The sequence below is a fragment of the Mobula hypostoma genome, chromosome 17, assembly GCF_963921235.1.
Source record: "Mobula hypostoma chromosome 17, sMobHyp1.1, whole genome shotgun sequence".
Lineage (NCBI taxonomy): Eukaryota > Metazoa > Chordata > Chondrichthyes > Myliobatiformes > Myliobatidae > Mobula > Mobula hypostoma.
This window is the reverse complement of record NC_086113.1, coordinates 8,668,968-8,694,670: the sequence shown is the minus strand read 5'-3', so window position 1 is coordinate 8,694,670 and position 25,703 is coordinate 8,668,968. Positions and strand designations below refer to the sequence as shown.

Sequence of the window (25,703 nt, the reverse complement as noted above, 5' to 3'; positions counted from 1 at the left end):
CTTATTGGGGCAGTAGAGGAGGCCATGGACTGACATGTCAGAATCAGAGTGAGAAGTGGAATTGAAATGGGCGGCCATCGGGAGATCACGCTTTATCTGGCGGATGGTGTGAAGGTTCTCGGTGAAGCGGGCTGTCTTTTTACGTTGGGTCTCCCAGATATATCGGAGGCCACACTGTAAGCACAGGTGAAGTATCACCCCACCTGGAAGGACTGTTTTGTGGCCCTGAATGGTAGTGAGGGAGGAGGGAGGAGGTCTAGGGGCAGGTGCAACACATATGCTCTCACCCCATCCACCTGCCACCACACTAGCTTCTGTGTCCAACACATAATTCTCCATACCTTCAGCCATCTCCTACGGAATCCTACCACCAGGCACATGCTTCCCCTCCCCCCCCACCCAATTTCCACTTTCCACTTGTCCCACCTCACTGATCTCCCTCCTGGTACGTCCCTTCTAAGCAGAACGCATGCCTTTAGTAGATGAGATGGTCTGATCGCCTCACGGCTCAATGAACTTTCATCCAGTTGCTGTTGGTGTGAAGATGGCTGGATTCATCGTTTCTTCGTTTCTACAACAGAGAGTGACCCAGGGTCTGATATTCCTCATGCATGGAATCTATAGTTTACCCCAGTGTCTCTGGTTCCTTATAATCCTACAACCATTAGGCTCCTGAACCAGCGTGGATAATTTCACTCACCTCCTCTGAACTGATTCCACAACCTATGAACACACTTTCAAGGACTTTATAACTCATGTTCTCATATATGTATGTATGTATGTACATATATATTTATATATATTTCACAATTTGTCTTACGCACATTATTTGTCAAGTTTTGTTGATGTATGTATTTCATAAATTTTGTTTATTATTTTCCTGTAAAGGTCTGCAAGGTAGTATATAGTGGCAAATATGTACTTCAATAATAAATTTACTTTGATTATTTGAATTATGTAATGAACTGAACTAATTCCACAACCAACACCCATAAAAGTTGCTGGTGAACGCAGCAGGCCAGGCAGCATCTACAGGAAGAGGTACAAGTTGACGTTTCGGGCCGAGACCCTTCGTCAGGACTAACTGAAGGAAGAGCTAGTAAGAGATTTGAAAGTGGGAGGGGAAGGGGGAGATCGGAAATGATAGGAGAAGACAGGAGGGGGAGGGATGGAGCCGAGAGCTGGACAGGTGATTGGCAAAAGGAATATGAGAGGATCACGGGTCAGGAGGCCCAGGGAGAAAGAAAGGGGGAGGGGGGAAGCCCAGAGGATGGGCAAGGGGTATAGTCAGAGGGACAGAGGGAGAAAAAGGAGAGAGAGAGAAAGAATGTGTGTATATAAATAGATAATGAATTCCACAACCAATGGACTGGCTTGCAAGGACTCTACAACTCATGTTCTCATTATTATTTATTATTATTATTTTGTTGTTCTTTTTCTATCTGTGCAATTTTGCACATTGGTTGTTTGTCTGTCTTCCTCTGTGAGCAGTTTTTGATTGATTCTGTTGTGACATTCTTTCTCCTGTGAGTGTCCGCATTAAAGATTCTCTCAAGGTACTACGTATATGGTGACATGTAAGTACTTTGACAATAAATTTTCTTTGACTTTGATTATTTTAATTATCTGATAATAGCATTTGCTAAACTACAGCCACGAATAATGTGCAGGTTTTCACTGGATCATTTTAGATTGCATTGGCACTGGGAAACATCTTCCAATGGGAATTCCTTTTAGAAATGGTTAGTTGAAAGAATTGGACACATTTCACCAACTGGGGAAAAACACAGTCACAAAGAAGATGCACCAGCAGTTGTACTTCATTAGGAGTTGGAGGGATTTCCTATGTCACCAAGTACTCTAGCAAATATCTGTGGATGTGTGGTGGAGAGCATTCTGACTGGTAACATCACAGTCCAGTATGAAGCCTCCAATGCATAGGATCGCACGAGGCTGAGAGGATTATAGATTTGGCCAATCAGGAGTACAACCTTCCCTAGTGCTAAGGTTGGTGCCCAAAGAAGGTGGCATCCATCATTAATGATTCTCACCATCCCGGGCATGCCCACTTCTCATTACTACCATCAGGGGACTGAAAGCTCATACTTAACACTTTATGAATGGCTTCTTGCCCTCTGCCACCAGATTTCTGAATGGTTCATGTACAGTACCTCATTACTTGTCTTTTGCACTATTTATGTTAGTGAGTTACAGTAATTTCGGTCTTACACTCTACTGCTGCCACCAAACAAATGTCAGTGATAATATATCTGTTTCTGAAACTCTTACCCTACGAATACAAGTCTGGGAAATTAAAATATAACATGATTTTTATTTATTTAAATTATTAATATTTCAGAATGCAGGTGTTGATGACATGCACAGGATTTGTCCATAGCTGATTGTCCTTGTGAAGGTCATGGTGAGCCACCCAATATCGAGATGGCCATTTCAGAGGGCACTTGGGTCAATCAATTAGAGTGGGCCTGGACTTTCATATAGACCAGGGGTTCCCAACCTATTTTATGCTATGGACCCCTACCATTAATCGAGGGGTCCGTAGACCTCTGCTTAGGAACCCCTGATAGAAACCATATCGGATGAACATTTGAAACTCCCCCTGTGAAGGTCAGTCATGAATCAAATATTTTAGCAAGAAACCAATTGTTTTTGTGGCCATCATTACTAAAACTAATCATTAAAAGAATTTAAATTCCACAGCTGCCAGAGATTGTTATTCTAGCATCTCTGCCATTGTGTTTCTGCTGTACTCAGAAATCATAGACGACGTTTCTACAACAAAGAATGGCCCTTTGGCCATCCAGTCTGTGCCAAACTATTATTCTGCCTAGTTCCAGTGTCTCGTATCTGGACCCTAGCTGTCCATAACTCTCCCATCCATGTACCTATCCCAATTTCTCTTAAATGTTGACAGCTCATTCCACATTCTCACCATCCTCTGAGTGAAGAAGCTCCCCATCAGGTTCCCCCTTAAACATTTGACCTTTACCCTTAACTCATGACCTCTAGTTCTAGTCTCAGTCCACTTCAGACTTGCATTTACCCTGTCTATGCCCCTCATAATTTTATGATACTTTATACTTTATTGTCGCCAAACAATTGATGCTAGAACGAACAATCATCACAGCGATATTTGATTCTGCGCTTCCCGCTCCCTGGATTACAAATGATAGCATAGTAGTTAGCGCTATGCTGTAAGATTGAGGTTCAATTCCTACCGCTGTTTGCAAGAAGTTTATAGATTCTCCCTGTGACTATATGGGATCCTCCAGGTGCTCCAGTTTCCTCCCACGTTCCAAAGATGTACAGTTAGGATTGGTGAGCTGTTGGTACTGTTTTCTTTTGCTGAACTAAGCTCAATGCTACTGGTTTGATTGATTTCCTATGTGCTATTCGCTCATTTTTTGCTGTTCGTGCTACTTGTCCTTTTTATTGTGCGTTGGGTGTTTGTTGTTTTTCTGGAAATGGGCTCTACAGTGTTTCTTTTGTGGCTCCCTGCAAGACTTTCTAGTACGAAAGTCAGAGTTGTATTCTATGTAGATACTTTGAATCTTTTTATTTGAGGGCTGCCCAGCACAACCCTCGCTGATTTGATTTGACACAAGTGACGCATTTCGCTGCATGTTTCGACGTACATGCAACAAACAAAGCTAATCTTATCTTATAATATTGAAAATGCTGAAACAATTAGAATTGCTACCATTTTAGTCTAATTCTTGCAATGCCAAATAAGAATCTATGAAAAAGAAACTCTGCTTGTTAATCTCTATTAATATGGATCGACTTTCCAAATATATCTGCTTGGCTAAAAAATGATAATTGCAGCTCCAAGGGGAACTTTCTAGTTCGGCAGCAGCACGATGTTTGGCATGCAGTGTAGTTTTTAAAACAACTGTGTGTGTTACAAGAAAATAAAGCCGCAATATACACATTTGCGTAATGTATCACCCAAATCAATTACAAGCATTGACAGAAAGCAGCTGCTTGTCAGCTGTGCCAGATCCAGTAGGTTTATGTAAAACTACCCTCAGAACAACAGGTGCATTTCAGAATTTCCCTTCATCTTCTTATTTCTTTAAATAAATATATTTTTACTATGACTTTTCATCCCTATTTTCCCACAACTGCTGTTTATTAGTCTTCTAAGGAGAATTAGAACTGATGTGAACAATCATTTAAAATGGATCATAATAATAACAATAGTCAGTGGACATACAGTTTCCACTGGTGATCCTGATTGGAAGAAGTCCTATACACTTTAATTAAAGATTCAAAGTATATTTATTATTGAAGTATGTATGCAGTATACAGGCCTGAGATTTATCTTCCTACGGACAGTCACGAAACAAAGAAAACCATGGTGACTATTCAAACAAGATAATCAAACCCCATCCCCCATGCACAAAAAAAAAACAAATCATGCAAGCAGCAAAAAAATTAGTGAAAAACACAGGACATAAAACACAAAATCAAAAGAACCCAGGCATATTCAGTTCAATCTAGTGCTGTGTTGTTCATTATCTGCAGGCCATCCCAATTTTTAAAAACTCGCCCAAAATAGCAGGTAGGCAGCACTGAACACCCACTCGCCTTCTGCTCTAGCCTTGATGATTTTGATCTTCCTCAAAGCTTCAATTAGTGGGAAATAGAGTCGATCTTAAGGCTGCACCCCGTCTCTAGGCCTCTTGGCCTCAAGGCCGCACACTTTGCTCGAAACCTCACAGGACATCCTCGGAGACAACCAGATCATTCAAACAGCCCAAAAACGCACTACCAAAATGTAGATCATTGGTTCTGACAGAAGCAGAACCACATTTGAAAGAAAAAGGCATAAACGACATAGTGTTTCGTGAACCATCTGGATGTCACTGTTACTCGCATTGCTTGCTGGAGCCATCTTTTTCCATACAGTGTATCACATGTAATATATGGATCGATTTCCTTTAGTGCAATGACCACACACCCCAGCACTACATATTGATCTGTTGTCTGTGCTTAAGCCGTTGTCTACACATGCACATTGTTCTCTTTCTCTGCAACGTGAATAGACCAGTTAAAGCCATCTCCCATGTACGCGCTTTAATTTAATTGATACGTAGTCATACACAGACACAACAAATTAGTGATGAGTACGAACCTGAATGCCAGAAAATATCATGAACTGCGCCGACAGATAAGGGACGAAACAGCGAGAATTAAACAGCACGAGAAAGCCGGAGGACCCGTGCGTAAGTCATAGGGAAAGACGCACTGAATTGAATGTGAAAATTACATGGCAGTGGCTTCAATCGGGAAAGTTGATGAATTTGATAGTGCTAATGAAGTCGTGTATGGAGAGGGTTGAACCGTATTGTGATGTGAAGAATGTGGAGGAGCAGAGGAAGGCCCCATATGCTTCTTAGCTTAATGGGTGCAGGGACATACCGTCTCCAAAGCAATTTAGTAACTCCTGAAAAGCCAGAAAGCAAGACGTTCAATGAAATTGTTATAATCTTACAAAATCACTTGAGCCCTAAACCACCGGCAATAGCTGAGAGATTTAGATTTTACAAAAGAAACCAGTTAAAAGATGAAAGCTTCCCTGATTACTTTGAGGACTGCGCAAACTTTTTCAGTACCGTGAATTCAGAGATGGACTTTTTGATGCATTGGGGACAAACTTGTACGTGGCATGCGTAGTCAAACCACTCAAAAGAGGCTATTGCCTGAAAGAGACCCTACAGAACAGGCCATTGTAATATCGTTAGAGACTGCAGCAAAGGATGCAGCAGAACTGCAGAAAGGGAGGTTAGAATGTGAATTATACAAAATGTCCCTGAACATTGCAAAAAGCCAAGAATTTTATCAATGTGGCAAATCCTCCCACGATACAAATGACTGTTGGTTCAAGAAAAAAGTGTGCAGAAAGTGTCGCAGACAAGGTCACATGGAGAGAGTGTGCAACACAGACAAAAAGCACAACTAAGTGAAAAGTTTCAAACTCAAAACTAAGAAAATGCATAAAGGTACCGAATGTAAAACAGAATCAGGCAACATAGTCTGACAAAGGTGAATTGTCATGCGTAGAACTGCATAGTATAACTTAAGCAGATCACAAAATCATCTGGATTACAATAGATGTGTCCAGTGTAAAACTGAAAATGGAGCTGGATGAAGGGTTAGTTTTGTCCATAACTCCAGAGGCTGATGACAACAGACTGTTTTCGAAATACCATTTGAGAAGACCTCAGTGATACTAAAGACTTACAGAGCTGAAGAAGTGTCCCCCAAAGGCAAACTGAAAGTAAATGTGATGTATGGAGGCCAAACACAACAGTTAGAACTTTATCTATTGAAAAGTGGAGGGCCAGCACTTTTTGGACATGAATAATTGAGAAAAATCCAAGTAGGCTGAAACTCAATCAAAGCTCTCAGTGTGACATCAATAGTCAAGGGCCGCCCAAATGGTAGCAGTAACCAGAGACTGGCACAGCTGCTTAACGCTAAAGAGAAGGTGTTTTGAGAAGGGGATTGGTAAAGTCAAAGGCATGAAGGTCAGAATTGAACTGGATGAAACAGCAACACCAAGATTCCATAAAGCATTTCAGCCTGAAACATTGACTGTAATGTTTTGCATAGGTGCCTCCTGGCCTGCTGAGTTCCTCCAGCATTTTGTGTGTGTTGTTCAGATTTCCAGCATCTGCAGATTTTCTCTTGTTTGTGGTTCTATAAAGCGGGTCCAGTGCCTTGCGTATTATGTCCTAAAGTGGATGCTGAACTTCACAGCTTGGAGGCATCTGGAATTCTCTCCAAGGTTGAGTGGAGCGTTTGGGCCATGTCCATTGTCCCAATGATCAAGAAAGGGGAGGCTAGAGCCGTTCACATATGAGGGGATTTCAAGATGAGCCGGTGTTGCGTACTGCGCAGTTATCCCCGCCATGAATAGAAGACATTTTTGCATCTTTGGCATGCGGGGAGAGGTTTCCAAAAGATTGAATTGTCACAGGCCTATCTGCAAATGGAGATTGAGGAGTCAAGCAGGAATTTCCTTACAATCAACACTCACAAGGGATTGTTCCGGTATAACCATCTCATCTTTGGAATCATGTCATCTCCAGAAATTTGGCAAAGAGCAATGGACCTTGTGCTCCAAAATATATAAGGAACACAGTGACAGGCAAAAATCAGGATGAGCACCTGCTGAACCTTGGTAAAGTGCCTACCAGGCTGAGTGAGTGTGGTCTGAGTGCAAAGAGAGACCAATGTGAGCTTTTTTCCAAGAATAAAATCTCATATTGTGGACGTGTCATTGACAAGCACGGCTTGCATAAGTCACAAGAGAAGATTAAAACAGTGCTTCAGGCACCCAAACTGAAAAATGTGTCACAACTGAGGTCATACCTGGGCCTTGTAAACTATTACCACCAGTTTCTCCCAAACATTTCTACAGTGCTGAACGTACTGTTACAGACAGGAGCAAAGTGAGAATGGTCAGAAAGATCCGAAAGAGCATTTCAAGGAAACAGAGACTAATAACATCAGATAAACTGCTCACCTATTTTGACCAACCGCTGCCTATCAGACTGGCGTGCAATGCATCCCCTTATGATATTGGAGCCGTTTTGTCACACTGAATGAAAGATGGATCTGAACGCCTGATTCTGTTTGCTTCATAATCATTGACGAGCGCTGAACGCAACTACGCACAGATTGACTGAGTGGTCCTCATTCTAGTATCAGGAAAAAAGAAGTTCGGCCACTGCCACCATGGACAAAAATTTATGCTAGTGACAGATCTCTAGACCCCTGTGTCCATTTTCAATCCCAGGAACAGGAATTCCAGGGATGACTGCTGCCCGGTTGCAGTGTTGGGCACTGTTCCTAGGAGCCCACTCTTATGACATAGAGTTTAAGGGTACCAACAGTGATAGCTTGTCATATCTTCCAGTATTGGCAACATATACAGTCTTCATACTGTGACCCAACAGAAGTGTTCCACACCACATTGGTGGACCAGTTGCCGGTAACAAATTCTGAAATACAAAGGGAAACAAGGAATGACCCAAACTTGTCAAAAGTCTATGAAATCACCATGCAAGGATGGCCAGCTCGTGGTAACCCTATACTTTCAGAGTTCTCAGTAAGATGAGACCAACTGTCAATATGTCAAAGGACACTGATGTATGGATTTCGTGTTGTGGTTCCCTCTAAACTGCATACCAGAGTGTTAGCAAATCTGCATGAAGGTCACCTGGGTACAGTCAAGATGAAGAGTCTAGCCCAGAGCTATGTGTGGTGGCCAGGAATGGAGAAATAGATTGGAAACTTGGCCTAAAACTGCTTGGGATCCCAAAGAGTTCAAAATGCACCCCCACAGGCACCGTTACACCCATGGGAGTGGGTATCTTCACCATGGCAAAGAGTACATATTGACTTTGTTGGGCCTTTCATGGACTCCATGTTCCTGATTGCTGTGGACGCTCATTTGAAGAGGCCGAAGTTGATGGTTGATTGAAGTCAACCATCTCAGCAAAGACTGTCTCTGCCCCGAGGACCATTTTGGCCAGAAATGGCTCTTCAGAACAAATTGTGAGTGACAACGGATCACAATACATGTTAATAGAATTCCAACTGTTCATGAAGAATAATAGCATCGGGCATTTCAAGTCAGCTCCCCACCACCCAGCAATGGACAAAGAGGACATTCCTCTACAGCACAACGTGGACAACTTCCTTTTTGTGTATTGGAACTCTGTTCATGCAACAACAAATCAAACACCCACTATGTTGTTCATGAGCAGGAATCTGAGATCTCACATAGACCTCCTGAAACGAGACTTCTGGAGGGAAGTACAGAATAAACACTGAAGCCAGTTGCCAAGTGAAGCAGCAAGGAGCTTTGAGATTGGACAGGAAGTCCTAGTACGTGATTACCAAGAAGACAAATGGACACCTGGACCACTGACATACACATTGGATGTTGGAGATCAGGCATGGGGACATCATGTGGACTGGATACTGGATGCTCAACCGAAGAACATGCCTGAGTTGACTTCATCCAACAAGACGGACACATTACAGTCACAGGACTTGCCTCTCAGTGATGATGTCACTGACAGCAACGTGACACTGGAAACTGAGAACATCGTCTTAGACAAGACACCTGCCAAACCTGATGCCACTCCGCAGGTCTAGAGGCTCTATCCTGAAAGAAACAGAGCACCACCCAAAAGACTGAACCTTTAGAACTGTGAAGTTATCTGTGGATTGTTATTGTGAAAGCATTTATTTTTGGAATATATGTTTGTGAAAGGGAAATTGAATGTTATGTACACATACAATTTTATGTTGCTTTAATCTAAAGGGGGAGGAAGTCTAATGTACGGATCTATTTCTTTTGGTGCAATGACCCCCCCCCCACTTAGCACCACGTATTGATCTATTGTCTGCGCGTGCGCTGTTGTCTATGCATGTGCATTGTCTTTTCTCTCTCTCTCTCTCTCTCTCTCTCTCTCTCTCTCTCTCTCTCTCTCTCTCTCTCTCTCTCTGTCTCTCTGTCTCTCTGTCTCTCTCTCTCTCTCTCTGTCTCTTGCTGCAATGTGAATACACCAGTTAAAGCCACCTCCCATTTACTTGCTTTTATTTAATTGATATGTTGTTGTTCACAGACACAACGTGGAAGTTTAAAACTTTACTGTGAACAGTGTAGTACTGTACAAGGTTTGGAGTTGGAAGAGGATCTCCGATATGCAAATATTTGATTTATGGCCCTGCAAAGAGTTAGCAATGACTTGTAGCTTGGTCTTTAAGTGTCTGCCTTCCTGATAATACCTCATTTCACTCTCCAAAGTCAAGGCAAAATTCAAAGAAAATTTATTATCAAAGTGCACATGTGTCGCCATATGCTACCTTTTGATTCATTTTCCTGTAGGTATTTACAGGAAAACACAAGACCACAAGACATAGGAGCAGAATTAGGCCATTCGGCCTCTCAAGTCTGCTCTGCCATTTATTATCCATCTGAACCCGATTCTCTGCCATCTCCTCATAACCTTTGACGCCCAGAAGAACCAGGAACATATAAACCTCCGCTTTAAATATACCCAACAACTTGGCCTCCACAGCTGTCTGTGGCAATGAATTCCACAACTTCACCACCCTGTGGCTAGTTTCTACTCCACTGTTATAAGACTATGAAATGGTTTCCTAGCATGATAAGATGGACACTTGACCACACATTATTTTGATCTTTCTGCAAGAAAACGAATCTCAGTGTAGTATAAGTAACATATACATATTTCCATCCATTATCAAAGCAGCATCCATCATCAGGGACCCCCACCACCCAAGCCATGGCTGCCTTCAGGAAGAAGGTACCAGGAGCCTCAGAACTCTCACTGTCTCCTGTTGGGTGCAGCTCTTCACTGATTCTTGGATTGACTGAGTATGCCCGCAAGAAAACAAATAACAGGGTTGTACATGCTAACATTTATGTACTTTGACCTTGACTTATTGTTACCTGCACTGCACTTTCTCTAGCTGTTACACTTCATTCTACATTGTGCCCAAGTGCACTCACCGTCTAATGAATTGATCTATATGAAGAGTATACAAAACAAACTTGTCACTATTCCAATTCCTGTACTTCTGACCACAGAAGTTATCTGAGGAAGGGGAGCAGTTGGTTTCCTCCTTTTCCTCATTTACATATAGCCTTTCAATCACAATACTAGAGAAATCTAGGATCAAAGTACACTGCCTCAGACTGGAGGGACGTTCCTTTAGAATGGAGATGAGGATAAAGAAAAACAATAGAATTTATGGAAAAAAAACTATAAATAACAAAGACTGACAAATAAACAATATGTAAAATAAGATAAATCATGCAAATAATAACAAAAAGTAAATAAATAATCCAGAGTTGTGGAGTCCGTGGAAGTGAGTCTGCAGATTGTAGAGACAGTTCAGATTTAAAGTGAGTGAAGTTACCCATGTTGGGTCAAGAGCCTGAAAGGATCATATGAAAAGAGATTCTGCTATATGTGAGGATGTGCCAAATTATTACATAACTTGTAGAAATGATAATGCAAATACCTCAAGGTTTTCATTGCTTAAGCCGGTATTTTTGCATGTGTTTATTTTTGTCTCTGGCTGTTGTGCAGCAAGTTTCAAGAATCAGGACATTACCCATCGGCACCAAGGAGGAAATGAAGGAACCGCCAACCGTACCCTATATATCCTGATATTCTCAGCTGGTGATTGAAAGACTTCATTTGGCAAAGGCTCCCAGTGAAACCACAAAACAAAGGTAAGAGGAATGCCAAGGAATTATTAGGGTACTGGAAACAACACCCTGGAAAAATTTGTGAAAGTGATGTAGATCATGCCTAATTACCAATCAGAGATAATTCGGTTAAAATAGCATTCACTGGAATTTATAATGATATTATTATTTTGATTTGTGCCCCTTCCACCAACAGATTTGAGCCTATACTTTCAGCTGAAAAGTAGGGCAAGCAAAGCACATCTTCCCCCCTCAGTCCCATCCTCCTTCCCTTTCTCCTATGGTCCACTCTCCTCTCCTATCGCACATTTCTTCTTCTCCAGTCCATTACGTTTCCCACCCACCTGGCTTCGCTTATCACCTTCCAGCCACCCTCCTTTCTCCCCCACCCCACCTTTTTATTCTGGCTTCCTCTTCCTTCCTTCGGGTCTTGGCCTGAAACGTTGACTTCCATAAATGCTGCCTGACCTGCTGAGTTTCTCCAGCATTTTGTGCATGTTGCTTCGTCTTTGTAGATTTTGAATCTATGTCCAAGAAAAGGCACGAGGAAGTTCTCTGGGGATGTTTGGATACCATCATAAATGCTTAATGTCATTTGAAATCCTTCCGTTGTTTTGGATTTGTCAATTACCAGTTTAATTTAAAACTGTTAATTTTTCTGTCCTTTAGTAAGAGCATTATCACAAAATTTTAACATTTTTGATCAGTTGTGATGACAAATGAAGATTATTAAGGCCAGCACAGTACCGTAGGGGTTAGTATAATGCTATTGCAGTACCAGCAGTCTGGGTTCGGTCCTGCCACTGTCTGGAAGGAGTTGTACTCTGTGCGTTTCCTCTGCTTGCTTTAGTTTCCCACGACAATGACATACTGTATGGGTTAGGGTTAGTAAGTTGTGTGCGTGCTATGCTAACACTACAAAGTTTGGTGACACTTGCTCAACACAGTCCTCAGATTTGATCTGACACAAAAAAACAAAGCATTTCCCTCTATGTTCCCATGTACATGTGACAAGTAAGGTTAACCTTAATCTTTATCGAGTCCTATGCAATCAAGTGCTGTAAAGGCTCCTGGGCTTTTTCTTTTTTTTTAATTTTTATTTTTATTTGGATAAGGAATTCACAATTATCATGTACTTTTTTCACACATATAACCTTTTCCATTTTTTTATATGTATAAAACTACAATTATTTATACATTCTTAAGTACACATTGAGATGATATAAAAGGAAAATAAACATTTAAATAGATAATTATGTACTGTGGTAAATCTAACCTATTAGGCTAAGTAATGAAATTAGTTGTTAAGAAAAATGGTAATAATAGTTTCCATACAACCCTTCTGGACCATTTCCACTGGTCCAAAATGTTGCATACAAGCCTATATACCAACCATTGTAGGTGTTTATATCCCAATTTGTTCATGCTTGTTCCTGCCCGCAGACATAATTATCCAATCCCTATGTACTTATTTACTTAATTTTTTCTTTTTTTTATCCCTTTCCCAAATCTTTCCCTTTACTTGTGTTAATTCTCTATTTTCCAAAAAAAAACAAACATTTAGACTAGGGGTGCTTACGTTAGCAATATTAGTGTGTTGATGAGAAGAGCAATATAAATCATTAGGAGAGTCATCTAAAGTCTGCTCGCATTGGGGTTATATATTCAATCCATTTATTCCAGATTTGATAAAATGTTTCTTTTTGAGTTCTCAGGGAGTAAGTCAACTTTTCCATTTTAAATATTTCCAAGATGATTTCGTACCAATCTTCTAATGTAGGTGGTATTGGATTTAGCCATTTTCTAGTGATTGATTTCTTACTTGCCGCTAAGAGGGCCTGCAGCAACTTTATATCTTCCTTCTGTTCAAGGAACAATACATGCCCCAAATAGAGCGTCTCAAAGTTCAGAGGTATCTGGGACCTAAGTACCTTAACTAATGTTCTATGAATACCTTCCCAAAATAGACTTAATTTAGGGCAATCCCAGAAAATATGAAAATGATTCGCCTCCTTGGAGCCGCATCTTCTCCAACACATCACACTTGTATCTTTATATTTTTCCTGATATGGGGTCTTGAAGTATCTTATAATGTTTTTCCAACAATGTTCTCTCCAAGTCAAAGAATTAGTCGAGGACCATTGAAAGCTGCAGATTTTCCCCCAAGTCTCCTCTGAAAGTACCAACCCCGCTTCTTTCTCCCACTTCTCTTTAATATACAGTGTATTTACAATTTTAGCATGGGAGAGTGCATTATATAGGCAAGAAACTGATTTACTAGGTATTGAACTGCAAGCCGAATTCAGAATCTTGAAAAATTCTAATTCTACTTTTGATAGGTCTGTATATCTACAACTCTGGTTAACATAGTTTCGTATTTGAAGGTACCTAAAAAAGTCATTATGTTCTAGGCCATGTTTGTCCTGCAGGATTTGGAAACTTTGTAATACTCTTTTATCTATAAATGGGAGGTAGGTTGTAAGACCTTTCTTTATCCATAGCTCAAATCTTTTATCTCCTCTGTTGGGAAGGAATTCGGTATCATATGCACACCATCTAAAGAGTTTTAACATGTTATTAATTCCACATGAATTAACCACCTTCTGCCATACTTTTAATGTAAGATTTATCCAAGCATTATTAAATTTTTCCAACTGGGCCATCAATCCTTTGTCAGCTATTGAGGCCTGAAGAGGAAAACTGTCAACTAATCCAAATTCTATTTCCTTCCATCTAGCCTTATATTCCCTATTACACCAATATAACAGAGGGGTTATCTGTGAGGCATAAAAATAATTTCTCAGGCAAGGAAGAACCATACCTCCTCCTTCCTTCCCTAACTGTAAGGTGTTATATCGAATTCTAGGTTTCCTTCCTTGCCAAATGAAGCGGGAAATCCATTTGTCCCATTCCCTGAATTGATTATCATCCACCTCCACCGGTAAAGTACGGAAAAGATACAATAACCGAGGAAGAATATTCATTTTTATAGTATTTATCCTTGAATTTAAACTTAAAAAGGGGATAAGATTCCATCTATGCATATCTGCTTTTATCTCTGAGATTAATGGCCCATAATTTACCTGTGACAGTGTTGAAAGATCCTTCGGCAGGGTTATTCCTAAATATTTTAATGATTTAGCTTCCCACTTAAGATCGTATGTATCCTGCAATTTTTTGGATGGTGTATAATTTAGGGACATAACCTGCGTTTTCTTTACATTTATTTTATAACCTGATATTTTCCCAAAGTCATCCAACAGTGTAAACAATCCTATAAATGATTTTTCTGGTTCACTCAGATAGACCAAAACATCATCTGCGAATAACGCCACTTTCTGTTCAATCCCTGCCACCTTGATACCTTTTACGATTTCGCTCTGTCTTATTAGTTGGGCAAGTGGTTCAATATATAACGCAAAAAGGAGAGGAGAAATTGGGCATCCCTGTCTAGTGCCTCTCTCTAAAATGAAGGAGTCAGAGAGGTCCCCATTTATCTTAATTCGGGCTGTAGGGCTGTCATATAGAGTCTGAATTACTTTAATAAACCTTTCTTGAAAGCCGAATCTTCCTAACACTCTGTATAGGAATGCCCAACTAACCGAATCAAAAGTTTTCTCAGCGTCCAATCCTACTACCATTGTCTCTGTCTCGTTCTTATTAACCTGTTCTAATCCTGGGCTTTTTCAATGACTCTGTGGTTTGATGTAATTTGTTCTGAGTGTTTTTCACTCGTTTTTTTTGCCGTTTGCGCGAATTGTTCTTCTGTGTGTTGGGTGTTTTTGACATTTTCTTTAAATGGGTTCCATAGTGTTTCTTTGTTGTGTGGCTGTCTGTGGGCAGACAAATCTCATATTGCCGCCACACCTCGCTATCAGCGCGCCCGACGAGGGTCACCAGTTGGACAAGAAACAGATGGTAAGCCGTAACAACACATTAATGCAAGGGGTTTTAATTAGTGGCAGGTGCAAGAAAAGTATTTACTAATAGGCAAATGAAAACAAGCATGTCCAAAAATTTACAAATATACAGAGGCTTTCTCCACGCCACACTTTGACGTTAACTTTCCAATATAACTATTGACCAACCACCAGACCCAACCTCCACACCCCTTGGCAAAGCCAAACTGAGAGTTTAAATCTGCCTGTGTAGGGTGTAGTGCTGCTGCTCCCACTAAACAAGGCACTATATTAGGACATCTCAAACTGTCCCTCAGGTCTTTTGTGTCTGTTCTGCTGTCAACAAACCAATGTAACAGTGAGTGGAAATAGATGAAATTGTTTGGAATGCCTGTGTCTAGAATCTTTATTTTTATGAGTTATAAACCAGTAGAACATTAACTGAAGGGATTGATTTGATTAGCCAAGCTAGTGATTGTTTTACTGTTGGGGTGTGTAAATGGTGAACTCCCAAGTTCAGAACGGGGGGTCAAAGTGTGTGAACTGCTGGGGACACTAGACCAGGGACAGAACGAGGAGGAGTGACTAACTGGGCAAAGGGGCAAGGTTAGCGGGAGAATTAGCATTGCTAACCTGTTGCATAGAAACATAGAAACATAGAAAATAGGTGCAGGAGTAGGCCATTCGGCCCTTCGAGCCTGCACCGCCATTTATTATGATCATGGCTGATCATCCAACTCAGAACCCCGCCCCAGCCTTCCCTCCATACCCCCTGACCCCCGTAGCCACAAGGGCCATATCTAACTCCCTCTTAAATATAGCCAATGAACTGGCCTCAACTGTTTCCTGTGGCAGAGAATTCCACAGATTCACCACTCTCTGTGTGAAGAAGTTTTTCCTAATCTTGGTCCTAAAAGGCTTCCCCTCTATCCTCAAACTGTGGCCCCTCGTTCTGGACTTCCCCAACATCGGGAACAATCTTCCTGCATCTAGCCTGTCCAATCCCTTTAGGATCTTATATGTTTCAATCAGATCCCCCCTCAATCTTCTAAATTCCAACGAGTACAAGCCCAGTTCATCCAGTCTTTCTTCATATGAAGGTCCTGCCATCCCAGGAATCAATCTGGTGAACCTTCTTTGTACTCCCTCTATGGCAAAGATGTCTTTCCTCAGATTAGGGGACCAAAACTGCACACAATACTCCAGGTGTGGTCTCACCAAGGCCTTGTACAACTGCAGTAGTACCTCCCTGCTCCTGTATTCGAATCCTCTCACTATAAATGCCAGCATACCATTCGCCTTTTTCACCGCCTGCTGTACCTGAATGCCCACTTTCAATGACTGGTGTATAATGACACCCAGGTCTCGTTGCACCTCCCCTTTTCCTAATCGGCCACCATTCAGATAATAATCTGTTTTCCTATTTTTGCCACCAAAGTGGATAACTTCACATTTATCCACATTAAATTGCATCTGCCGTGAATTTGCCCACTCACCCAACCTATCCAAGTCACCCTACATCCTCTTAGCATCCTCACTGCTAACACTGCCACCCAGCTTCGTGTCATCCGCAAACTTGGAGATGCTGCATTTAATTCCCTCATCCAAGTCATTAATATATATCGTAAACAACTGGGGTCCCAGCACTGAGCCTTGCGGTACCCCACTAGTCACCGCCTGCCATTCTGAAAAGGTCCCGTTTATTCCCACTTTTTGCTTCCTGTCTGCTAACCAATTCTCCACCCACACCAATACCTTACCCCCAATACCGTGTGCTTTAAGTTTGCACACTAATCTCCTGTGTGGGACCTTGTCAAAAGCCTTTTGAAAATCCAAATATACCACATCCACTGGTTCTCCCCTATCCACTCTACTAGTTACATCCTCAAAAAATTCTATGAGATTCGTCAGACATGATTTTCCTTTCACAAATCCATGCTGACTTTGTCCGAGCATTTCACCGCTTTCCAAATGTGCTGTTATCACATCCTTGATAACTGACTCCAGCAGTTTCCCCACCACCGACGTTAGGCTAACCGGCCTATAATTCCCCGGTTTCTCTCTCCCTCCTTTTTTTAAAAAGTGGGGTTACATTAGCCACCCTCCAATCCTCAGGAACTAGTCCAGAATCTAACGAGTTTTGAAAAATTATCACTAATGCATCCACTATTTCTTGGGCTACTTCTTTAAGCACTCTAGGATGCAGACCATCTGGCCCTGGGGATTTATCTGCCTTCAATCCCTTCAATTTACCTAACACCACTTCCCTACTAACATGTATTTCGCTCAGTTCCTCCATCTCACTGGACCCTCTGTCCCTTACTATTTCTGGAAGATTATTTATGTCCTCCTTAGTGAAGACAGAACCAAAGTAATTATTCAATTGGTCTGCCATGTCCTTGCTCCCCATAATCAATTCACCTGTTTCTGTCTGCAGGGGACCGACATTTGTCTTTATCAGTCTTTTCCTTTTTACATATCTATAAAAGCTTTTACAGTCCGTTTTTATGTTCCCTGCCAGTTTTCTCTCGTAATCTTTTTTCCCCTTCCTAATTAAGCCCTTTGTCCTCCTCTGCTGAACTCTGAATTTCTCCCAGTCCTCAGGTGAGCCACTTTCTCTGGCTAATTTGTATGCTTCTTCTTTGGAATTGATACTATCCCTAATTTCTCTTGTCAGCCACAATTGCATACGTTCTTTGATAATAAATGTACTTTGAATCTTTGAACTCATTTCTTTTCAGACAAGGGTATGCCAGTACCACCTCCACCTCCTCCTCCTCCTCCTCCTCCATCCGGGGCTCCTTCGCTGCCATCTTCACTTGCTGTAAGTCATAAATATCTTAATTGGAGTCAACGAACTTTTAAAAATGTTTCAATTTTGGTTGTTATGCAGATACTTAATCAGCAAGATTATACAGTGGTACAGCTAAGGATTTATGCCATTTAACTGATGGTCAACATTTAATTCTCCAGTTAAATAATTTTTATTGATTCTAAGATGTGCAGGATCCTGATTCTTTTGTGATCTAAAGGCTCTCCTAAAATCTAGAATAAGGCAGAAAACTTGTTACTTATGATTGTTTTTGAAGTGCTACAAGAGCAAAGAAGAACAAGAAGAGAGAAACACTGAGAGAACAAAGAGAAAGGCAAGACTATAAAAAGTATTTGTGGTCTTCTCACACTCTAGAGATAATCAAAATTCTATTGATAACAATTTTAACCAATAAAATTAGCATGACACCTGCTAATGAAGCTAAGAGCCTTTGTAATATAATGGTCAGTGCAATGCTATTCCAGCTCGGGACTTTATGGAGATCAGAGTTCAATTCTGGCACTGCTCTGAAAGAAGTCTCTGCATGTCCTCCCCGTGGAATGAGTGGGTTTCCTCCCACAGTCCAAAGACACAGTGGATAGGTTAATTGGTCATTGTTGTCACGTACCCCGTGACAGGAATAAATAACCAGCAGAGATGGAAAACACTTTGGAGTCTCGTATTGCTATAAATTACTAATATTTATTAGTAACTACGCAATACAGTAATATAAATGTAGATAAATCAAACAGGTTAGCAATGATTATATATAAAAGTAAGTGTGGAATATACATGTATGAAAAACCAAGCTTCTTTAAGTCTAGGGGTAAAAAGATACAGTCTTACGATGTTGAGTAAAGTTCAGTTCAGTTCGTGGTATTTAGTTGAGTAGTGATGAAGAGAGGGAGGGAGAGAGTGAGCTGAGTCTTCAGGTGAGCTGAAGCGGTTGATCTTCTCGTCATCCTCCAAAATCCTTTACAAGTCACCAACTGTGACTTTAACCAGGGGGACCAGTCTTCCGTGGTGGAGCTATCACCCAGGCGAGGGTGGACACATAGACAACTCCCCACCAGTCAATCCCTTCTTCACCGATGGAATAGCAGTTTGGATCGATCTGCCTGATCGATCCTCCAAAAACCCATTTTCTCTGCGGGCACAACAAGGCTCATTCAGTGTCTAGATCATGTGTCCCGAAGTCTGTATCATCTGACCTCTCATTATTTCACCGGGCTGAGCATCACCTGTCATTCAAAGAGTCCCTCCCTCCTTTGTCTATAAAGGAGTGCAAGCAGGCAACAAGTCCTTGAAGAAATATCAACAATCTGCCTTTGGTCACCATAGCAACCTTCGAGCTGCTCGGTGCTGTCTCCAACTCCAAACTTAGTAGAAATCCAAAGTTACTTCCAATGCCTTAAAGTGACAGTCCACTGTTAATCTTCGTCTCTCTCTCTCCTTTCCAAACAAACCATCAATGATGAATGTCTCTCTCTGTCTCTCTTCAATTAGTTAATAGGGGCACTCCAGGATCTCCTCACATTGTAAATTGTTCCATGATTAGGCTTGAGTTAAAGTGGGGGATTATGGATGGCGTGGCTCAAAGGGTAGGAGGACATACTCTGCACTCTATTGCTAAATAAACACATTTCTAGAAAAATACAGAAGCAACTTTTTTGTAATTACTGGAAAATTCACTGAACAATTACATGTATGTAGGCTTTTGAACAGCAGTCTAGAGGATGGATGGATGGTGAGAGAGGTAAGTGAAGCAATTAAACACTTAAGATTTTCAAGAACACTTACTTAATCACTCAGGGTTTCCACACAGTCATTGATCATTCTAGTGTTGAGAAACCAGCTTTTGAACTTTTATGGTTTCAATTAAACCTTGAATATCCAGAATAACTGCTGTTTAATAACATTTTCAAGCAATAAACCGATTAATTATAAATTATAGATGAAAGCAAGGAATAAATTGAGTAACACTCTCATTTACACAATTAACTTCCCAGCACAGAGCTCTTTCCACTTATTTTCAAAGGACTGTGGCAATTCTAGTTGGATAATTAAATCCAATAATTAAGAGGGTGGCACAGCTACATAGCGGTTAGCACAACGCTTTACAGTGCCAGATGTAAGATTGGAGGTTCGATTCCCACTGCAGTCTGTCAGAAGTTTGTACATTCTCCCTGTGACTGGGTGCTCTGGTTTCCTCCCACATTCCAAAGATGTACAGTTAGGGTAAGTGATTGCTGGCATGCTATGTTGGCATCGGAAGCGTGGCGATACCTGTGAGTTGCCCAGCACGATCCTACTGATTTGATTTGACGCAAATGACACATTGCACTGTGTGTTTGAATGTATATGTAACAAATAAAGAAGCTCTTCATAATGCTTCTTTAAGTTTCTGTTTATGGGAATATTGATTGCAGTAATATTTGAGCTTACATTTTCAGAACACAGATTTTCCTCAAATTGTAATCATCCCTTTTTAATGTGATGATATATTGATGTATGTTTCATTCTATAAATTGTAAATTGCCCGCGATGAAAGGAAGAGAATCTGGTGACATAAATGACAGCAGTAGATGCAATCTGGAAAAAAAAATCTGCTGGAGGAACTCGGTGGGTTAGCCAGCATCTATAGAGGCTGAGGGATGATAGAACATTTTGGGTCAGGACTGGCAGTGTAGAGGGGAGAAGGCCAGTGTTATGAGATGAGAGGGAGAGCTGGCACTAGGTGGTGAGAGAGATGATCGGCAGATAGAGTCAGCTGGGGGGAGGGGGAAGTGGGGTTGTGCAACAGCAGCTGATTACCTTGATTTCAGCATTGACGACCTCTCGTGCCTCCAAGTCTCTGTCTCTCCTTCCCAGTCTTTCAACTTGTCTTTCTCTAGTGTCTTCCACTAGCTGCTTCTAACTGGTTGATGAAGAGCATTCTAACGGGCTGCATCACTGCCTGCTATGGAGGGGCCATTGTAGAAGATTGGAAAGAGCTACAGAAAGTTGCAAAATTAGCCATCATGGGCACTATGCTCCCAAGCATCGATGACATCTTCAAAAGGCGATGCCTCAAAAAGGCAGTGTCTATCATCAAGGATCCCATTACCTAGGCCATGCTCTCTTCTCATTGCTACCATTAGGAGCCTGAAGACACACGCTCAACATTTAACGACTGCTTCTTCCCTCCACCATGAGATTTCTGAACGATGTACCTCACTATTTTTATCTCTCTTTTTGCATGACTTATTTAATTTAATTTTCTATCTATATTTCTTATTGTAATTTATAATTTTTTATGTATTGCAATGCACTGCAATATATACATTGCAATTCCACAAAACAACAAATGTCACAATATATTCCAGTGATAGTAAACCTGATTCTGATTCCAAATGTCATATATTTAATTCTCATCCATGTTGATGCACTATCAATTACTCCAAAAGACTGGAAGTAAGGTAAATACTGAAAGGGTTTTATTAACTGTAAAATGGGTCCTCGCCCATGCTGTATGTCTGTCCTGGACTGAGGGGAGGAGCAGTGGCATAATCGCCTTTATTCAGGGGTCTGTGGGAGGAGCCACAGGAGCAGTCAGCAGAGGGGCCTGTCCAGACAGGTAACCCAGTTACAGCCTATATACATAGTTTACCACACATGTCCTGTATCTTTTGTGTACGCCCATCCTGTCGCTCCCCACCTGTAGACATTCATCGGAAACTAGCCTCCAGACAGCTCCAGATCATGATCCCAAGCTGTACTTGTGAAAATGTCATTGCATGTTGGTGTGTACTCTTAAGGTTCAACTTTATTTGCCATGTTCATTTACATGTAAATATATCCCTTTAGAACAGAAATGAGGAGGAATTTCTTTAGCCAGGGGGTGGTGAAACTATGGAATTCATTGCCACAGACGGCTGTGGAGGGCATGTTATTAGCTATTTTTAAAATGGAGGTTAATAGGTTCTTGATTAATAAAGGTTGTGGGGAGAAGTGCAGGGGGATGGTGTTGAGAGGGATAAGAAATCAGCCATGATGGAATGGCAGATCAGATTTGATGGGCCAAGTTCCTTAATTCTGCTCCCAGGTCTTGTGGTCTTGTGTATTGGTAATTTGCGGTGGTTCATTGGTTAAGGCACAAGGTGCAACAAAAACAACACTGAAACATTATAAAGAAATATACAAACATTAACATTATAAGTTAATGTATGGACATGGAATGCAATGTGCATAAATACATAAATACTATTGTGTAATTACAATTTAAACAGCTTTATAAAATTGGTTTATAGTGTTTACAGTGTAGTGCAGTGATAATGGTAAGAGATAAAGGGGGTGGGGCCAACTAGAATGGTTGATCAGATTAACTACCTGGGGGAAGAAACTTTTAAGATGGTGTGAAGTATTTGTTTTAATAGCCCTATAGCACTTTCCAGAAGGGAATTTTTGGAAGAGGCAGTTTGCAGGGTGGGCAGAGTCTGCAGTGATTTTTCCTGGCCTGCATCTTTGTCCTGGACACGTACACGACTTGCAATGAAGGTAGTCTGCAGCCAGTGACCTTTTCTGCTGACCTGGCAGTTGCCACAGGTATTGGGTGAGGATGCTGCACCAAACCAGACAGTAATGGCTGATGTGAGGATGCTCTTTGTGATAGCGGTGTAGAATTGCACCAGTACATTTCTGGGGAAGATGGTATTTTACTAATTGCTGCAAGAAGCAAATCCTTTGGGTAATCCGTAAGAGATATAAATCATTGTAACGGAGTTGGATGCTGAATTTGGGAAAGCTCTAGGTTAGCTGACAGAAGGACTTTTCGTGAGGATTCCACTGCTGCAGTCAGTCGAGTGGAAGTTCGGGACTTCTTCCTTTGCTCAATATTTATAGTGGAGATTGATAACTGGGAACACAGATAGCAGTATTATATTGTGAAAGGTTGACTGCTGATTGGAAACATAAAAATAATAGGGAGAAAGAGCCACTAGCTTGTTCTCCTTTCCACACTGCCACCCACTAACACATGCACACTCACAGTATGATCATGTTCTTAGCTCCTCTGATGCAGTTCCCCATAACCTTCAGTTCGTCTCTCTTTCAAATAGTTAAGTTCACACAGTGGCATTTCTCTACTTGTCTGCAAAGCAGGATTATTTTGCCGGTGTGCCAGATGATGTGGGCGTGACAGTTTAAATAGCACTATGGCAGCCAGAGAAATTGAATACAATTTGAAATTAAATAAATGTGGAATTTCAAAAAGAAAATCTGTGAAAGTGATCCATCAATTACTGGACAGTTATTAAAATCCATTGGGCTCACTTGTATCTTTTAGGGAAGAGAAATCTGTCATACGTATCTGCTATTTACCAGGATGGTGCCTGTATAAAAGAGCGGGTCATGAGGATGTGTTGAGTGAACTGTGGCTTTTCTCTTGGGAGAGGAGAAGGATGAGAGTCAATAGCCAGAGAATTTTTCCCAGAGCCAAAATGGCTAAAACGAGAGGATAATTTTAAGCAACACACATCAAAGTTGCTGGTGAATGCAGCAGGCCAGGCAGCATCTGTAGGAAGAGGTACAGTCGACGTTTCGGGCTGAGACCCTTTGTCAGGACTAACTGAAAGAAGAGATAGTAAGAGAGCTAGTAAGGATAATTTTAAGGTGATTGGAGGAAAGGATAGGGGTGTCAGAAATAAGTTTTATTACACAGAGTATGATAGATCCATGGTATGCAGTGCCAGGGTTGGTGATGGGAGGCAGGAATATTAGGGATATTTAAGAGACCCTTACATAGGCACATGAATGATAGAAAAATGTAGGAGTGAAGCACTAGATCAGGGGTTCCCAACCTGGGGTCCATGGACCTCTCAGTTAATGGTTCAGGCCCACGACATAAAAAAGGTTGGGAATTCCTGCACTAGATTGATATTTGGAGTAGACGCAAGGGTAGGTACAACATTATAGGCTGAAGAGCCAGTACTGTGTTATACTGTTTTGTTCACCTGATGTTGACTACACATGAGGTATTTGATACTTCCCTGCCTCTGGAATAGAATTTGGTTGGTGGGATGGAAAATAAATGTCGGCCTTGTGAACGAGTAAGTTAAAGACCCCAGAACTAAACCTTGTCTGTAAGGCAGTTTACTTCCTGGTTGGAGAAAAGGCAGAGAATCTGTAGTTTTCATAATTTTACAGATCGATATTGTTTCTGAAGTTTTGAATGTCTTTATTGCGTGAATTTTTAAAAGAATGATGAAAAGATGCTCTATTTCCTTCAGGTTCACGAGGAGCTTCCCAAACACCACAGGGATGAAGCACGAGGGCGATCCGCGTTGTTAGAAGATATCCACAAGGGAATACAACTGAAAAAGGTGACACAGATCAATGACCGAAGTGCCCCGGTCATCGACAGTAAGTGTCACACCAATTCTGTACATTGTCATACACAATTCTGCTTAACAGTAAAACCAACTTAAAACACTCAACATGTAGTTACAGGTAAAATGTAAAGATTGTAGTGTTTTACATAAATAGTTTGACTATTTTAATCTAGAACATAGAATGTTACAGCACAACGAAGGCCCTTCAGCCCACATTGTGCTGACCTTTTAATCTACTTGAAAATTAATCTAACCCTTCTCTCCTATAAGACCCTTCATTTTTCTATCATCCATGTGTTCATCTAAGAGTTTTTTAAATGCCCCTAAAGTATCTGCTTTCACCACCAACCCCGGCAAGGTATTTCATGCACCCACCACTCTGTGTAAAAACTTGCCTCTGACATCTCCCTTATACTTTCGCCCAATCACCTTCAGATTATACCCCTTTGTATTAGCCAGTTCTGCCCTGAAGAAACGTCTCAGGTTCTCCACTCAATCTAGGCCTCTAATCATCTTGTACGCCTCGAACAAGTTACCTCCTGTCCTCCTTCACTCTAAAGCAAAATTTCCCAACCTTTTTTATACCATGGACCAATACCATTAAGCAAGGGGTCCGTTGACCCCAGGTTGGTATCCCTGCAAGAGAAGAGCCCCAGCTCACTCAACCTATCGTCATAAAAGATGCTCTCTAATCCAGATCACATCCTGATAAATTTTAGTATGAAAATTAATTGAGGTAAATTTATCCAGCATCAGGGTCAAAAAGAATCAATAATGTTGACTTCAGTCAAACATAAATAGTAATTTGTGTGCCAATGTTGCCAATAAAGAAGCTGTCCAGCCAACAGTGATCAGAAATTTGAATATATTACATTTTTAATTCAGATGATATCTATGACATCTGAAACTGTCTGCATCAAGTTTTAAGGAAATGATTTGAAAATGTTTTCCGTTGGATTGTATTTCTATAACATTTTGGCTAATGATATAAAACTGAAGGAGGTTGACAGGCATGTTCACTGTAAAATAACTTTAACTATATTTTGTACACTTATTTATATTTTCCTATAGAACTGAAGAGTAGAAATGCTCCAGAGTCTGTGGGTGGAATGGCAGCACCTCTGGGTGGCTTGTTTCAGGGAGGATTTCCTGTTCTCAGACCTACTGGACAGAAGGATACTTCAGGTAGTCCTGTAGGGTTCTATGTTTGGGATAATTTTATGGAATGTTCTGGAAATACACTTGCTAGGAACACGTTAAGGTATTGGATCTTGGTCAGAATAATCTGTTCCTAAGTCTGCTTGGTAGAGTTAAGAGTAATTAATTTTTCTGAGAGCAAA

General features: G+C 41.1%; 1 protein-coding gene across 3 annotated transcripts in view; it reads left to right on the top strand.

The window, feature by feature from the left end:
* Positions 1-25,703, top strand: part of LOC134357822 (WAS/WASL-interacting protein family member 2-like) — a 57,568-nt gene that overhangs the window by 18,935 nt on the left and 12,930 nt on the right. The window contains exons 2-6 of one of the 3 annotated variants that reach the window (XM_063069524.1): positions 11,163-11,308; positions 15,096-15,202; positions 17,925-18,007; positions 24,262-24,394; positions 25,435-25,548. In XM_063069524.1, the coding sequence (XP_062925594.1) occupies positions 17,933-18,007; positions 24,262-24,394; positions 25,435-25,548 (322 nt within the window). In that variant the 5' untranslated portion in view covers positions 11,163-11,308; positions 15,096-15,202; positions 17,925-17,932. The remainder of the gene's footprint in view (positions 1-11,162; positions 11,309-15,095; positions 15,203-17,924; positions 18,008-24,261; positions 24,395-25,434; positions 25,549-25,703) is intronic. The other 2 variants (XM_063069523.1, XM_063069525.1) reach the window with 2 other exon arrangements.